The 15,917-nt window shown below is 51.0% G+C and overlaps 6 protein-coding genes across 6 annotated transcripts; 5 read left to right on the top strand and 1 right to left on the bottom strand.

Annotated features, from left to right (window-relative positions):
- Positions 1–714: 714 nt before the first annotated feature.
- Positions 715–2,614, top strand: prnC (delta-1-pyrroline-5-carboxylate dehydrogenase prnC; the record flags this gene model as incomplete). Its single annotated transcript, XM_033573292.1, has 4 exons — positions 715–843; positions 902–1,009; positions 1,077–1,438; positions 1,489–2,614. 4 exons carry the CDS (start codon positions 715–717, stop codon positions 2,612–2,614), a joined length of 1,725 nt encoding a protein of 574 aa, XP_033423844.1.
- A 978-nt stretch (positions 2,615–3,592) lies between these two features.
- Positions 3,593–4,757, top strand: MEU1 (S-methyl-5-thioadenosine phosphorylase; the record flags this gene model as incomplete). The annotated part of the gene is made up of 3 exons (XM_033573291.1): positions 3,593–3,713; positions 3,779–4,288; positions 4,360–4,757. The coding sequence occupies 3 exons, from the start codon at positions 3,593–3,595 to the stop codon at positions 4,755–4,757; spliced, it is 1,029 nt and encodes a 342-aa protein (XP_033423843.1).
- A 463-nt stretch (positions 4,758–5,220) lies between these two features.
- ATNIH1004_008685 (uncharacterized protein) lies at positions 5,221–6,470 on the top strand (the record flags this gene model as incomplete). Its single annotated transcript, XM_033573290.1, has 2 exons — positions 5,221–5,317; positions 5,422–6,470. 2 exons carry the CDS (start codon positions 5,221–5,223, stop codon positions 6,468–6,470), a joined length of 1,146 nt encoding a protein of 381 aa, XP_033423842.1.
- Positions 6,471–7,364: 894 nt separating this feature from the next.
- On the top strand, positions 7,365–11,689 carry ATNIH1004_008684 (uncharacterized protein; the record flags this gene model as incomplete). Its single annotated transcript, XM_033573289.1, has 7 exons — positions 7,365–7,398; positions 7,458–8,182; positions 8,265–8,516; positions 8,579–10,128; positions 10,380–10,462; positions 10,513–10,522; positions 10,588–11,689. 7 exons carry the CDS (start codon positions 7,365–7,367, stop codon positions 11,687–11,689), a joined length of 3,756 nt encoding a protein of 1,251 aa, XP_033423841.1.
- Positions 11,690–11,922: 233 nt separating this feature from the next.
- On the bottom strand, positions 11,923–13,464 carry RRD1 (Serine/threonine-protein phosphatase 2A activator 1; the record flags this gene model as incomplete). The annotated part of the gene is made up of 3 exons (XM_033573288.1): positions 11,923–12,369; positions 12,421–12,772; positions 12,833–13,464. 3 exons carry the CDS (start codon positions 13,462–13,464, stop codon positions 11,923–11,925), a joined length of 1,431 nt encoding a protein of 476 aa, XP_033423840.1.
- A 285-nt stretch (positions 13,465–13,749) lies between these two features.
- ATNIH1004_008682 (uncharacterized protein) lies at positions 13,750–15,860 on the top strand (the record flags this gene model as incomplete). Its single annotated transcript, XM_033573287.1, has 2 exons — positions 13,750–15,586; positions 15,676–15,860. The coding sequence occupies 2 exons, from the start codon at positions 13,750–13,752 to the stop codon at positions 15,858–15,860; spliced, it is 2,022 nt and encodes a 673-aa protein (XP_033423839.1).
- Positions 15,861–15,917: the final 57 nt, after the last annotated feature.

Raw genomic sequence — 15,917 nt, 5'->3', positions numbered from 1 at the left:
TATATACAGAATAACTCAACTTTGCATGGCGCTTTCGTTGACGTAGATCAGCTTCCTTTCCCACTCGAGCTGATCACCATTACAGCGAAGTCGTGGCAAGATCTGTGTCATTGGAATTCAAAATATCGGCGTGTCAGATTAAAATATGGGGTAACATTGCGCTCTTAATTCCTGACTGTTTGGTCCCTACAGCAGACCATGGATAATTGACGTCATCGCGAACCATGCGGGGAAGCGGAGACGGCGGAGAACTTGCCCCTAGGATGCAAATCTACAGTACAGATTACAGAATAGAAGTACCAGGCACCATGCACTAGGCACCATATGATAGTATTGATGGTTAAATACTAATAAATGCCCATCCTCCAGAGTAGAACAAAACCAATTCATCGTTCAGCAATTGTTTTTTCACGGAGCACAATGCCGGAAGTGCCCCCGGCCCGGTGGCAACGCCCCAACCGGAAGACGTACCGGACCCTCCACAAATTACCTGCACGTTACCCAAATTACCCCCCATGCCCGTTATTCGTAGCAGTTCCAGGTATGTATTTGATATACTCGGGATCGCTTCCCGAAAGTCTGAAATGTGCACGGCTGACTAACCCGTCTCTTAAAGAAATAGCTTCCCCGCGTTCGCCGTTCCTCTCCTCTTTTCCCATCCACTGTCTGTCCCTTTGGATTTTGGTCTTGGTGTTGAGAAGAGCTTGATTCACTATGCATTCATCCATGCTCTTGCGTACCCGGGGTCTTACCCTGGCCAAGGCCGGCTTTGCTCGCTGTAGCGTTCGCACAATGGGCTCCTACGCCACCTTCAAGGTCCCTCGCATTGACAACGAGCCCAACGTATATTTTCCCTCGAAGTTGGAGATCGTTTGAGAATTCGTGCTAATACCGCTGACAGAAACATTACATCCCTGGCTCGCCTGATCGGAAGGCTCTCGAGGAAGCTCTGGCTAGAACCAAGCAAGACGCTCCTCTCAATGTCCCATTGGTGATTGCTGGCAAAGAGGTAGGTTGCTTAGATGCATTAGATCCGATCTGTAGAAACACGGCTAACGGACCGGTCGATCCTGCAGATCAGCAGCTCTCAGTCTTTGACGCAGTCGAACCCCGCCACTCATGGCCCTGTGGCTACCTACTCCAATGCCTCCGCCTTAGACGTCCAGGCGGCTATCGATTCCGCCCTGGATGCTCGCAAGTCGTGGGCTTCGACCTCCTTTGCCGACCGTGCCAGCGTCTTCCTGAAGGCGGCGGATTTGATCGCCACTAAGTATCGCTACGACGTCATGGCCCTGACCATGCATGGCCAGGGCAAGAATGCCTGGCAGGCCGAGATCGATTCAGCCGCCGAGCTGTGCGACTTTTTCCGCTTCGGTGTCAAATATGCCGAGGAACTGTATGCCCAGCAGCCTGTGCACCATGCTCCGGGTGTCTGGAAGTGAGCCGTCGTCTCTTCATTTCTTTGTCGATACAAGCTAACTGGCATAGTCGCGTGGAATACCGTCCCCTCGAAGGTTTCGTTTACGCCATCAGTCCTTTCAACTTCACCGCTATCGGCGGTAATCTGGCTGGTGCTCCGGCCCTGATGGGTAACGTCGTGGTATGGAAGCCCTCGCCATCTGCCATCGCCTCCAACTGGTTGGTCCACCAGATCCTCCTGGAGGCCGGTTTACCCAAGAACGTCATCCAGTTCGTCCCTGGAGACGCCGAGGAGGTCACCAACACCGTTCTCAACCACCCCGATTTCGCCGCTCTTCACTTCACCGGTAGCACTGCTGTCTTCCGTAATCTGTATGGACAGATTGCCAACGGAGTTGCCCAGGGCAAATACCGCAGCTATCCTCGCATTGTGGGTGAGACCGGTGGAAAGAACTTCCATCTTGTTCACAAGTCAGCCGACGTCCGTAACGCAGTCGTCCAGACCATTCGTGGCGCCTTCGAGTTCCAGGGTCAGAAGTGCAGCGCCACCTCTCGCGCCTATGTAGCCAACTCCATCGCCTCTGAGTTCCTGGAGCAGATTGCCGCCGAGGTCAAGAACCTGAAGGTCGGCGAGCCCTCTGACTTCACAAACTTCTGCGGCCCCGTCATCCACGAGGCTTCGTTCAACAAGCTGTCCAAGGTGATCCAAGATGCTAAGCAGGATCCCGAGCTAGAGCTTGTAGCCGGAGGTACATATGACTCCTCCAAAGGCTGGTACATCCAGCCTACCATCTTCCGCACCTCGAACGCCGACCACCCTCTTCTGTCCAAGGAGCTCTTTGGCCCCATCCTGGTCATCCACACCTACAATGATGCCACCGAGGCCGATTTCGCCAAGATCTGCGAGAAGGTTGACCAGACCGGTGAGTACGGTCTGACCGGTGCTGTGTTCGCCCGTGACCGGGAAGTCCTTCAGATGGCCGACAGCGCCCTGCGTAACACCGCAGGCAACTTCTACCTCAACTGCAAGAGCACCGGTGCCGTTGTTGGACAGCAGCCTTTCGGAGGCGCGCGTGCATCTGGCACCAACGACAAGGCGGGCAGCGGTAACCTGCTGTCTCGCTTCGTCAGCCTGCGTTCGATGAAAGAGGAGTTCTGCCCTACCTACAACGTTGCCTACCCGAGCAACGCTTGAGTAGGACCGGACGGGCTGTAGAATGTGATTTGAGACGTCTTGTTGGTATACTACATGATTAGTACTATTCCCCTTGTTGTATGTGCATTTTGATTTTCTTATTTCCGCCCTATGGCTCTTAGTTGCATCATCCTGGCGTTTTGTATGAGAAGACTTTTTAAGCGACAAAAAGTTTCCCTCGTGAATGTTCTAGAAATTGACTGTATCGAAGTTAAAATACTATTATAGTATGTGTGGACACCGTGCAACCAACCGGTGATCAATATCATTGATTATTCATGCATGAACTATCACCGTTCTGTAGAAGCTTCTGTATGCTCCCAGAGCATATGCATACGTCTGGATCATATTGTTAACTTTAACTTAATAGACAAGTGTCCCATGTAATGCATGGAAATCCGAATCATGACTCTATTGCACATGATGCCGACATCACATTAATCCTATCGCAGACAGACAGGAGTGAATCCTGATTTGCAACACTCACATGAAATGGGCCCACCGGCTCGGGTCCTTTTGTGAAAATGACCCACCGGAAATGGAGGACATGGCATGTCTTACCCCGGAGTCCCGGGAAAAGGCCCGGGTCCTGCACAAAGGTGTCTCATTGTGAATGGCTGCCACCGTAGGAATAACGGGGAAATAACCGCCTTGTCTTCAGATAGACATGGAATGGGCAGCGGTAGGGATAGTTCCATCCATGTACTATCGCTGAAACAGAGGAACACTCTCCCATTATTGACAATTAGAGATAATTCCTATCCGAGAGAGATATATAAGGCCGCAGCCAACCGCAAGACCTCGAGATGGACCAAACAGGAAGCTGGATGCCTGACTGCCTCAGGGACCCACCACGTGCCGATAAGGGTGTCGGAGTTGCCCGATCGGGGCATCGACCCCGCCGCGGAGTTTTCGTGATTTGAAGTGAAGAACACATTCAAATCCAACTTTTCTCTCGATCTCCCTCTGCTCCATTGTATGCTCGCGGTCTCTTCCCTTCAACGCTCTCTTTCCACCGTGACCACAAGACCCCTCAGGAGGATCAAATCCGCTGCCCAACTTGCCCGAAGAATGGCTGTTCTTCCCACCACGTATGAGGGTGAGATGAAATCCTATATTTCTAGAAAGAGAGACGTCCCGCTGACTCGCATTTCTTCTATCTAGACCCTGTCCGAATTGCCGTCATTGGCGGAACTGGCCTTCGTGAACTTCCTGGCTTCACACAGGTGGCCTCATTGTCCATCTCGACTCCTTGGGGCAAACCATCTTCCCCTATTACTATCTTGCACCACCAGTGCTCGCACAACAAACAGACCGTCGCCATAGCTTTCCTGAGTCGTCATGGCACGCACCACCAGATTGCGCCTCACGAGGTACCCGCCCGTGCGAACATCGCTGCCCTGCGCTCGATCGGTGTCCGCACCATTGTCGCCTTCTCGGCCGTGGGCAGTCTGCAGGAGGAGATCAAACCCCGTGATTTCGTGATCCCCGACCAGGTCATTGATCGCACTAAGGGTATCCGCCCCTTCACCTTCTTTGAGGGCGGTGCCGTCGCCCACGTCCCGTTCGGGGACCCATTCGATGAGGGCATTGCCAAGGTTGTTCGGGCCTGCGGTCATAGTTTGGAGGGTGATGGCGTCGTCCTTCACGACCGGGGCACTTTGGTCTGCATGGGTATGTAACTGCTTCGTCAATTTTTTCTATTATTTTTGCCTCGAAACCCCTTTTTGCTGATTATCCTTCAGAGGGACCCCAGTTCTCCACTCGCGCAGAGAGCAAGCTCTATCGCTCCTGGGGCGGCAGCGTGATCAACATGTCATGCCTTCCCGAATCGAAGCTGGCCCGGGAGGCTGAGATCGCCTACCAGATGATCTGCATGTCTACCGACTACGATTGCTGGCACGAGGATACCGCCGACGTCACCGTGGAGATGGTGATGGGAAATATGAAAGCCAATGCAGAGAACGCCAAGCGCTTCGTGACCGCAGTCTTGGATGAATTGGCCTCGGAGAAGCACTCTGATCTCGTTCAGGCCAAACACGTTGAGGGGTCCATCAAGTTCGGTGTCAGCACTGCCCTGCCGCACTGGAGCCCTGAAGCCAAGAAGAAGCTGACCTGGCTGTACCCTGGCTATTTTGACTAGATTTTGCCTAGAAATCTTCCCTGTCATAGAGAGAGAAAGAGCGTGAGAAAGAGAAAGAGAGCATCTCCCTGAACATATTCGTATATCCAGCATTTCTCTCTTATAGAGCAGATGTCCATAGTTGATAACGAACTTACGAATCCAAGCCTTTGTCAGTGGCATATTGCGTCCGTATACCTGTAGCACTTTTTCTTTCATACCAACTTTCCCCCATGGGTGTATCCTTTCTAGCCTCTCCTGTGAATTAGCAAACCACCCACGACAATCTCCACCTCCATTCACTGCACAAAGAAGAGCAAAAAATGCCTTGTTGCAGTAGTCTCCTGTAAATAGATGGCCGCATCAACGTAAATCAAACTAAGTCGTACTTCACTAGCCTACCTTCGCTCGCTATCTGTCTCTCGTAACTCTCGTTTCTATAATTTCCTCATCCTTGATCATGGTAATCGACTAGCATGTCCACATGGAGTCGAGTTTCTATGTCATAGATCCTGACGGAGACCTTCTCCTGGTCCTGGAAGAACGCTTTGGCAAGATACATCTGAATGTGATCAAGACAGGTGAGTGCTTATCCACCTGGGATTGGGTCTATATATCAAGCTCCGCCCATGATCTATCTATGTCTGTGCGGTCCGCGGCTCACCCCTACTATTCCCGAGATTAGAATTAGACGCAGCATCTACACCAGGGACTCTGGTCCCGAATGAGGAACCGGGCGATGAAGAGGCCAATGGCAGCATTGCAAATGGAAGACAACAACAGGTTTCACTCAGAAGCTCTGCTTTAATCGACGCTCTGCTTAATGGCGATACGCACATCTGCGAGGGAAGAATCCACAAGATCAGAGTCCTGGTCTCCTCAAAACATCTGACACTGGCTTCCAAATACTTCCACGATAGACTTAACGCTATGCTGGACTTCAGTGAGAGCGATGTGATCCCCGCCTGTGCCAGCGAGAGGGACGCACTGCTTATCTTACTGGACGTATTGCACTGTCAGACTCGAAAGGTGCCGCGATTCATCACTTCCAGAATGTTGTTTATGGTCGCAGTTCTAGCAAACCATTACGGTTGCGTGGAGGCAGTGGAGGCCTTCGCAGAAGTATGGCTAGATAATTTGAAAGATCAAGTGCCGAACGAGTACACGGATGACTTGCCTCGATGGATCTTCATCTCCTGGGTTTTTCGGGATGGTGAAATGTTCCAAGAGATGACAAGCATCGCTGTGCGAGAGAGTATCGGCCCCATGCCTTGCCTGGCTCTCCCCATGATCCCAGACAGCTTAGTGAGTGAGTATATTCGACACAGTGTATCGAGCCACACAGGCTTATATCGATTGATTGTTGAAACAGGAACCATAGAGAAGATACGCCAGGATTCCATTGGGAATCTTGTTCGGTCGCTTTACAAACGCACTGAGTCGGTTCTGCACAGCGGATCCTGCTGTGATGACTGTGACAAGATGATCTTGGGAACCCTCATACGACACCTCCAGATCCATCAGCTTTATCCTCCACCAATGGCTCCATTCCATGGCTTCAGCGTGCACCAGTTCCATCGATTCCTTAACTCAGTACCCCGTCCACGCTGCAACGAGTTGATTCATCCTGTCAATGGTTGCTCAGAGACCTGCGAGCTTCTGCCGGACACTAATCGCGTCTTCTACGATACGTTGGAGGCCACCGTTGGGTTGATGTTCAGCGAGGTTCTTTGAGGGCTTGCATTTCGCGTGCATTTCTTTCTTCCTTTCTTTTGAAATTTTTTTTTTTTTTTTTTTTTTATTTTTTTTTTTTTTTTTATTTTTTTTTTTTTTTTTTTTTTTTTACAGAGTTTCCACGTCCTATGTCTTTGTATTACTCAAGACCGTACGGTCAGAACGTTTCCCCATCAATTGATGAAGCAAAATATTTGAAGCCAACACGATGCCAAGCAGTATTCAGCACTGTGAGAAAGCAGACAAATTTGTACTCCAGTAGATGATCCTTCCTGTTCCCGGGAGTGACAATTCCCTGAAGATCAGCAGGCTGCCCAACAGAGACCAAAGTTTCTGAGAGATCGGCAGGCATGCAGTGCCCTAATTGGATTCGTCAGGATATTTCACCCCGTGATTCAGGCTACATTCCAGGGGGAGTCAGACCCTACCATCTGAATGAACTCTGTTCCGATCCTGGTCGAGTACCTGCGGGGTACATCTCACTATGTCCTCGGTCAACATGGACAGTATCCCGTCGCACAGCACTAGGCCCGGGGTTGGCATCCCTCGTGGACAGTCCGACATGAGGCCAATTTACGCTCTTCCTTGACTGTGATACTGCGACGCTAGACCTTGATTTTGACATCCTCCCCGTCCATTGATTGGTCTTCTATTTTCCACAATGATCGTCTTCGATTCGACGCGATCCTTCTTGGCACACGAATCATGGCGTTCGTACGGAGAATGCTATCCGGCGTTCCAATAGCCCTTCTATTTAGCCAAATGACACCTGCAGTATGCCGACCTGTCACAATCCCATGATCAGCAACATTCTATCGCTAGGATATCACGGATGACCGGAACAGAAGCCCGTATAAGTAGTATAGACCCCCACTCTCGTCGTCCGTAGGCATCATGTCACCGCTTCTGCTGAGTGCTTCGGATTCTCGTATGAATCGACCATGGCTAATGTTCGGTCGCTGTGTTTGGCTCTTCTCTTTTTCCTAGTCCACTGCTCTCTGTCTTCGCCGCCATCACCGGAGCTGAACGTGGGAGACTCCGCTAGCGATGCCTACTCACCTCCGTATTACCCGGCGCCCAAAGGTGGATGGCTGCCAAACTGGGCTGAAGCCTACGAAAAGGCGCATAAAATCGTGAGTAATATGACTCTGGCCGAGAAGGTGAACCTCACAACTGGCACCGGTTACTTCATGGGGCCTTGTGCCGGTCAAACCGGGAGTGCCTGGCGAGTCGGAATCCCCAATCTTTGTCTTCATGACTCTCCTCTTGGGGTTCGTAATTCCGATCATAACACGGCTTTCCCTGCCGGTATCACCGTGGGGGCTACATTCGACAAGAAACTCATGTATGATCGGGGTGTAGGCCTCGGTGAAGAAGCACGAGGAAAAGGGATCAACGTTCTTCTGGGTCCCACTGTTGGTCCGATTGGGAGAAAGCCACGAGGCGGTCGCAACTGGGAGGGATTTGGGGCAGATCCCAGTCTGCAGGCCATTGGGGGTTCCCTCACGATCAAGGGTATGCAAAGCACCGGGGCCATTGCGTCGCTCAAGCACTTTATTGGCAATGAGCAAGAGATGCATCGCATGAGCACTGTTGTCACCCAGGGGTATTCTTCCAATATTGATGACAGGACGCTACATGAGCTTTATTTGTGGCCGTTTGCAGAGAGTGTGAGAGCTGGAGCTGGCTCAGTCATGATTGCTTATAACGATGTAAGTAGCTCTGGATCAGTCGTGGATGTTGCCTTTCAGCATCCTTTGGGATCTTCGGACTGAATATCTCTGCTTTTTTTAGGTCAATCGTTCCGCCTGTAGCCAAAACAGCAAACTTATCAACGGGATACTTAAGGATGAATTGGGCTTTCAAGGATTTGTCGTAACCGACTGGCTGGCGCAGATCGGCGGTGTCTCATCTGCGTTAGCTGGACTGGACATGGAAATGCCAGGTGATGGAGCTGTTCCACTCCTTGGAGATAGTTACTGGGGCTCTGAACTGTCTCGCTCTGTTCTCAATAGAACGGTCCCAGTTGACCGGCTGAATGATATGGTATAATTCCCCCCCCCCTCCCCCGGCTTGAAGATTTCAATCCACCCTTACAAGAGCATCAGGTGACACGAATCGTGGCAACATGGTATAAAATGGGCCAGGATAAAGACTACCCTCTTCCCAACTTCTCCGGTAACACGCTCGATGAGAAAGGATTGCTCTACCCGGGAGCTCTGTTTTCTCCAGTTGGCATTGTCAACCAATATGTGAACGTCCAAGGCAAGCACGATATCACTGCACGAGCAATAGCGAGAGATGCCATCACGTTGCTGAAGAACGAGGACAGTATCTTGCCGCTAAGACGTAATGACTCTTTGAAGATTTTCGGCACCGACGCTGGTCCTAATCCAGATGGCCTCAACTCCTGCACTGACCGAGGATGCAACAGAGGCGTCTTGACTATGGGCTGGGGAAGTGGAACCTCCAGACTGCCGTACCTTATTACGCCGCAGGAAGCAATCGCCAATATCTCGTCCAATGCCGAGTTCCACATTACAGACACGTTTCCCCCGAATGTCTCCCCAAGCCCACAGGACACCGCAGTTGTCTTCATTAATGCGGACTCGGGTGAGAACTACATCACTGTAGACGGCAACCCCGGAGACCGCACCACGGCAGGCTTGAATGCGTGGCACAATGGTGACGATCTCGTCAAAGCTGCAGCTGAAAAGTTTTCACAGGTAGTTGTTGTGGTTCACACCGTCGGTCCCATCCTGATGGAGAAGTGGATTGACCTGGACTCCGTAAAAGCGGTCCTCGTTGCACATCTTCCCGGACAAGAGGCGGGCTGGTCCCTGACGGATATCCTCTTTGGTGACTATAGCCCCAGTGGCCATATGCCTTATACAATTCCACGCAGCGAGTCGGATTATCCATCCAGCGTGGGCTTGCTCCAGCAACCCTTTGGCCAAATCCAAGACACATTCACTGAAGGATTGTATATTGATTATCGGCATTTCCTGAAAAATAACGTCACACCTCGATATCCATTTGGTCATGGACTCTCTTATACCACCTTCAGCTTTTCTGCACCCAGTCTCTCGAAGGTCACGCCGATAGACAGTGTCTATCCCCCGGCACGACCACCCAAAGGATCCACACCCACATACCCAACGACCATCCCTGCACCGTCAGAAGTCGCCTGGCCGAAGCACTTTAATCGTATCTGGCGCTATCTATACCCATATCTGGACAACCCGGAAGGCGCAGCAGCCAACACAACGAAGAAGTACCCATATCCAGATGGATACACAACTGTCCCAAAACCCGCGCCGCGCGCTGGTGGCGCTGAAGGCGGGAATCCCGCTCTGTGGGACGTAGATTTTTCTGTCAAAGTGAAGGTTACCAACACCGGCACACGAAACGGCCGCGCTGTCGTACAACTCTATGTGCAGCTGCCTACTACTTTGGGGGTCGATACTCCATCACGTCAGCTGCGACAATTCGAGAAGACTAAGACCCTGGCTCCGGGGGAGAGCGAGGACCTGACACTTGAGATCACCCGTAAGGACATCAGTATCTGGGATGTCGCGATGCAGGATTGGAAGGCACCAGTAAACGGCGAGGGAGTCACCATCTGGCTAGGACAGAGTGTGGCTGATATGCGTGTACGGTGTGAAGGGGGAGGAGGATGCTCTGTCGCGTAACTGCATATGGATGGATCCTGTCGCATTTTCCGAGTTGACTTGTTTCTTGTCTATATCTATGATACTATATAACGAAGCCAGTGCGTGGATAACGTTCGGTGGGCGATGTATAAAAGCCTCCCAATGGGGGAAAATCATAATTTTATGTATAATTAGTCATTTGCATAAATAGTGAATGTTCCCATCTTGGCTTCTGAAACGAACAACTTACCTTCAGAAGGCCCAACTCGGCCGCAGAGCACTTTATTGATGCTATAACGCCTGGTCACAGTCCCTTACCATCAAATATGCAGGGCTTCAGTAAGTATCATTTATAAAATCCCCAATCCAATCATCGCTAACTGCAATAGACATGGGACGGTTTGTTCAGCAACCCCTCCCTCCGCCACTGACAAACAGGATCCCAACCATCTAACCTAAGACAGTTATGTCCCTCCAGACCAAGAAGGTCTCACGACCGGCAACAGGCTGGCCGGAAAGCATCCACTGGGAGCGCGTGCCCGCCACCTACATACAACCGGCGCCCTAGTGGTACGGTTTGAGATGCCCTTCGCGGTATGGTGCACAACTTGCAAACCCCACGAGACCCTCATCGGTCAGGGAGTGCGATTCAACGCCGAGAAAAAGAAAATAGGCAACTACCACTCTACGCCCATCTATAGTTTCCGTATGAAACATTCCGCGTGCGGCGGGTGGATCGAAATCCATACGGATCCTAAGAACACGGCATATGTTGTGACCGAAGGCGGGAGGAAACGAGATACCGGCGAAGAGAAGGAGCTTGGACTAGGAGAAATTGCGATCAAGTTACGAGGAGAAGAGGGAGACGAGACCCGGAATGACCCGCTGGCGCGGTTAGAAGGGAAGGTGGAGGATAAGAGGCGGGCTGAGACGGAGCAAAGTCGCATTTTTGAGCTGCAGCGACGGCAGAACCGTGATTGGGAGGATCCATATGAGCAGTCCAGACGGCTGAGACGCGGGTTCCGGGCTGAACGAAAGACGCTCGAGAGTGCCGAAGCGAAGCGTGAAGCGTTGAAGGACAAGATGAGTCTAGGGATTGACTTGGTTGACGAGACCGAGGAGGATCGATTGCGTGCTGGCTTGGTCGATTTTGGCCCCGTGGGTGAACCGCCTGTGCGAGTGCGACCCATGTTCCAGTCGGCCGTCTCGACGCCGAAGATGATGGCTGCCGCTTCGGGAAGCCGGGGTGGGAAAAGGCCCAAAACTGCACATCTTCGTGCAGAACGCAAGGCGATGTTTCGCAGTTCATTGACGAACAATACTCGTGCAGTAGTCGATCCATTTCTCAGTCAAGATATAAATACTTGGCAACCGGAAGCTAAAAGACGGAAAACTGGTTTAAATAAACCGGCAGATGCGAGCAAAGAAACTGAGAGCACGGAGACTAACCAGTCATCGTCTACGGGTTCAGATGCACCTTCGCAGAAGGCAAGCACTTCGGATCAGAATAAGCCGGGCGCTTCGACTGCGTTGGTGACTTATACTTCGGATTCTGATTCAGGCTAAATTAAGCTTGAGTGTCATGGCGTTCTATACAACGAGAGAGTGTATATAAAAATCTTGGGCGTTTACTTAGATACAGATGATACCCGGTCGGAGTTGGTTATATTATGGACAGTACTTCGTCCACATCACGATACCTTAAATCATCCATTTTAATGCAATCTCATGCTTCATATATGATGTAGAGGGTATTATACATAGAAGAAACAGCAAAATTTTTGTCCCAAAAGGAGGGACTATTTTGCCCAAGGGGCTTTTGTGGTGACATCCCCTTTGCTGTCATCAATCGGAGGTCCGGCGGGCTGCGGATTTGCCCAGGGAGCTCGAGTCGGTGCCATTGAACTGGGTGACAACGTGGACATATCGGAGAGTGTTGGTGGTATCCTAGATGCAGATGGCCCTCCTCCTAGTCCTCGTCCAGTCGCCCAAGGAGCAGCAGTACCGTTCTGTGGAATAGTTTGCGATGCAGAGGCCCAGGGTGCTTGTGTCCCCGGCGCCTGGGTCGCGGAGGGAGAAGGAGCAGCGGTCTGGGGCCGAACTTGAGGACCGGGTGAGATATGAGTAGTAGATGGTGGGGGTATAGTATTTGGGTCACGATCCCAGCTTAAGAGAGAACCGAATGGGAAATGCTGCACCACGGGGAATTTAGAAAGCACTTCCGCATTATACATCTTGATCATACCCTAGATTGCATTAGGGCATGGGTACAAAATGCAGGGAACCTTGATACTAACCTTATTTATTTTAGCCCAGCCTGTAGGAATCCCAGATATATCATATAACATTGGACTATGCTCCCAGAATGGACCCTTCTTCACGTCGTAGATGAACCCAACGGCAGAGAAATACAAATTACTTCCGCGCTCCCTCTCGACAATGCTCGCTTTGGCAACTCCTTTGGGGTCTGGCGCCTCGGGCAGAGAACCCTCTTCAGGTACTCGGTCCGATTCTGCCAGAGCTGGTGCTAGTTGTGCGGAGCCAAATATATACGGGATAAAGGAATGGTCGTCCAAGCCCCAAACTCCGTGGGAGCCTGCAGGCTCCAGAGTGTATGTCTTGATGATGGTGCGCACAAGCTCCATGTACCTAGATATATCCCCGCATCAGTATCAATATTAAAAAGTACTGTGTCAGAGAGACACGCACGGTTGTATCACGCCTAAAACAATGGCTCTCTCCTCGATCCCGGGAGTATTCTTGGGAAACCCATTCAGTTTCCAGATTCCCGCGAGGAAAGCCAGGAAGTTGAGCTCATGGCCCGTCCCATAATCTAAGCGTTGAGAACTTCCCCAACTTCCCAAGAAATAAGCCTTCAGTTCCACCTCAGCGGTAGGACCGTTTGGATCCGATGACCGGGCCTGGAGTACATCGGGTGACAAACACTCCTCGAGGAGACTCGAAGCTCGGCTCTCCACAATCTGGTACCATTTCCGGAAACTAATATTTCCAAATCTTCGCGGTCCTGTATCTGGCGGGGCCTCCTCAATGATCGCTTCCAGTTTCGAAAGGACTTGTTGCAGCTGCCGGACAGGAGCAGAAAACTCGACAGCATCCGAGTTCAACGGCCAGGTCTGCACGCCACCATCCGGTCGTTTGGCGGGAAACATCGAGCGGTTCAGCTGGAGTAAAAAGGTCATGATATCAACGTAAGCTTTAGAGCATAAAAATTCCGAAACATCACCACCTTCGTTGATCTTCTTGCAGGGCTGGATGAAAGCATTCTGCCTTGCGGGGTCGAGTGTGGGCAGAATTCGTACTGGGAATCCTTCAGCGGCCATTCTGGAGACTGCGCGAAGGGACTACAACCAAATCTAATGATATTTATCAGCGTGAAAAGAGAAATTCCAGTGGTGGATGATTTGTTGGGCTTCACCCTTGGTGGAGAGAGTGACCAGAACATAGCAGGTCACGAGAGAAGGTCGTTATCGATAAGAAGCATGACGCCAGTGCTTCGATCACGGGGTTACACCGACTACCGACTATTATGAATTTATGGTCCCTCTACTTCCACGCTGCAGCTTCCAACCTGCTTTATTTCCCCGATTTCGGGTCAACGGCCCAAGATGGCCCCTCTCCAATCGACGGCACGGCAGCGAAGAAAAAACGGCAGCACCTCGTACTCTGTAGACCTTCTAAACAATCTCCACAGCTCTACAGATCGGGTCAGCCGTAGTTCTCCAGCTCGACCTCTACCCCCCTTCCATCGCTCTACAGCTAGGAGGACGCAGGTACGGCAACGTGATATTTGGGAAGTTCCCGAATCTCCAGAGACGGATCGATCATCTGCGTTTACACAGATCCCGCAAAGTGAGCCGACCACCCTTAGAGGCTCCAAATCTCTACAGAGCGAGCTAGCCAGCAATCATACTCCCCTCCAAATGCCTGCGGGGTTGCAACCAATCTTACGGGTTGAAATCGACAACAGAGTTAAAGAGGTGTCAAATCAAGAGTCCGATGATGGCTCTGATGATGAGTCTAGCACTGGAGATGACATTCCCTTTAGAAATGACTCTGTAGACGATTCTGACTGTGATGAGAATTCTAGCAAAAAAGCCGACGAAATCACTACAAACGAAAGCATCCAAGGAACCAACGATAAAGATGGAATTCCCTCGGTGGAGTTGTTGTCTGAGGATCAAGTTGACTCTCCTGAGACACGCTCCAAGGAATTTTCCCCTTCTCAGCAACTGCGCGAATCTGAGTTTATTACCGAACATGGAGACGAATTGGGATCGAATCGGGAAGAGGAAATGGAAATAGTCGAGGAATCAGAGTACTCTCAATCAGAAAGTGAGAGCGAATCTGAGTTTTTTTCCGAACATGGGGACAAAGTCGGATTGAATCGGGAAGAGGAAACGGTAGTAGTCGAAGAATCAGGGTACTCTCAATCAGAAAGTGAGAGCGAATCTGACAAACCTCCGGCAGCGTCGGATATTCCCCAGCACTCGCCTGACGTGACTGAAACGCTTTCACCTGTTGCTATATGCCCGGATCAAGACCGGCGCTCGACAGTCAGTTTTCAGCAAACATCTCATGTTGAGAAAATGCGAGAGCGAAAAGCGTTGTCAACTTCCCGGGAGCCATCACCAGAAGTTGACGGTGATATTTCTAGTGAAGGTGTTGCGAGAGACGTAACGAAATCAGTCAGAGGTACGCCCAATGATACAATAGAGCTTCTGTGGTTCAGAGAAGCTTCTGAGCTCGGGGGGCAGGGGAAGAATTGGAACACCTTGATCAGGGAGACGCGCACCTTGGCTCAGACTGCCAGGCCATCGAAAGCCAAGTATTTCAAAGGCATCAAAAGTCTGTCATCGAAGTTCAGAGAGAAATACGCCGAGATTGTCAGCTCTTTGGACGCCCAATGCAGCCCGTCCCCGACGCTGGTGCACGAATGTGACACCCTTTTCAACGCCATCTCTCGAGAAGCAGACCTCTTCCTTGACAAAGTGTTCAATATCGCAAAACGGAGTGAAGAGCATCAATGGATTAGCGGGGAATTGGCAGAAGAATTCGAAGCCCATGTGTTTCCCCTGATGGTGAAACTTACTCTTACCTGTTTCGAAGCGTATTGCAAGAAGGCCCACGAGTTGTTTGCCCGCGCCCAGGATCATGTCGACCGGGCCATGCGTTTATTTCTACGACTCTGTGCCCGTAGTTACTACCTGGAGACCGAAAGATACGTACAGTTCAAAGCTCGAGGTCAGTGTCTACTACGACCCCTCAAGAAACTAATCGAGGCTTTAAACAACGGTTCATTGAAAAGGGAGAGGGGAAGGGAACGATTTGAAACGTCTGTCTCTGCCCATGACATTGAGAACGTCAATAAATCTGTCGGGGCTGGGAAGGAATGGACGGATGCCGAAGGAATCGCTCTTTTGGACGGGCTGAAGCTCTATCAAGGTAGGTCTCCAACGACATATATACTTGGGGTCCCCAAAGTAACACCCACCAGGAATTGCAATGCTAACCGGCACATTTGTGTCTTCCAGACCGCGATCGTTACAGTCAAATTCTCGTGAATTTCGGCACCCAACTGCGTGGACGAACGGTCGACGAGCTCCGGACCAAAGCGCAAGAGATTCTGGACGCATACCTGCCGACGATCCTGAAGCAAGCGCCAACCCAAGAGGAACAACAGCAATGGCAGTGGTTGTTGAGTGTGAGGGGTTCATGAACATAGGGGGGTTTTGTGTGTATTTGTACCGTTGGAGATTGATACCCTACATTTTAT

The sequence above is a fragment of the Aspergillus tanneri genome (genome assembly GCF_003426965.1).
Source record: "Aspergillus tanneri strain NIH1004 chromosome Unknown AapTan_6_pilon_pilon_pilon, whole genome shotgun sequence".
Lineage (NCBI taxonomy): Eukaryota > Fungi > Ascomycota > Eurotiomycetes > Eurotiales > Aspergillaceae > Aspergillus > Aspergillus tanneri.
The sequence above is the reverse complement of the archived record's forward strand: the minus strand, read 5'-3'. Positions and strand labels throughout refer to the sequence as shown.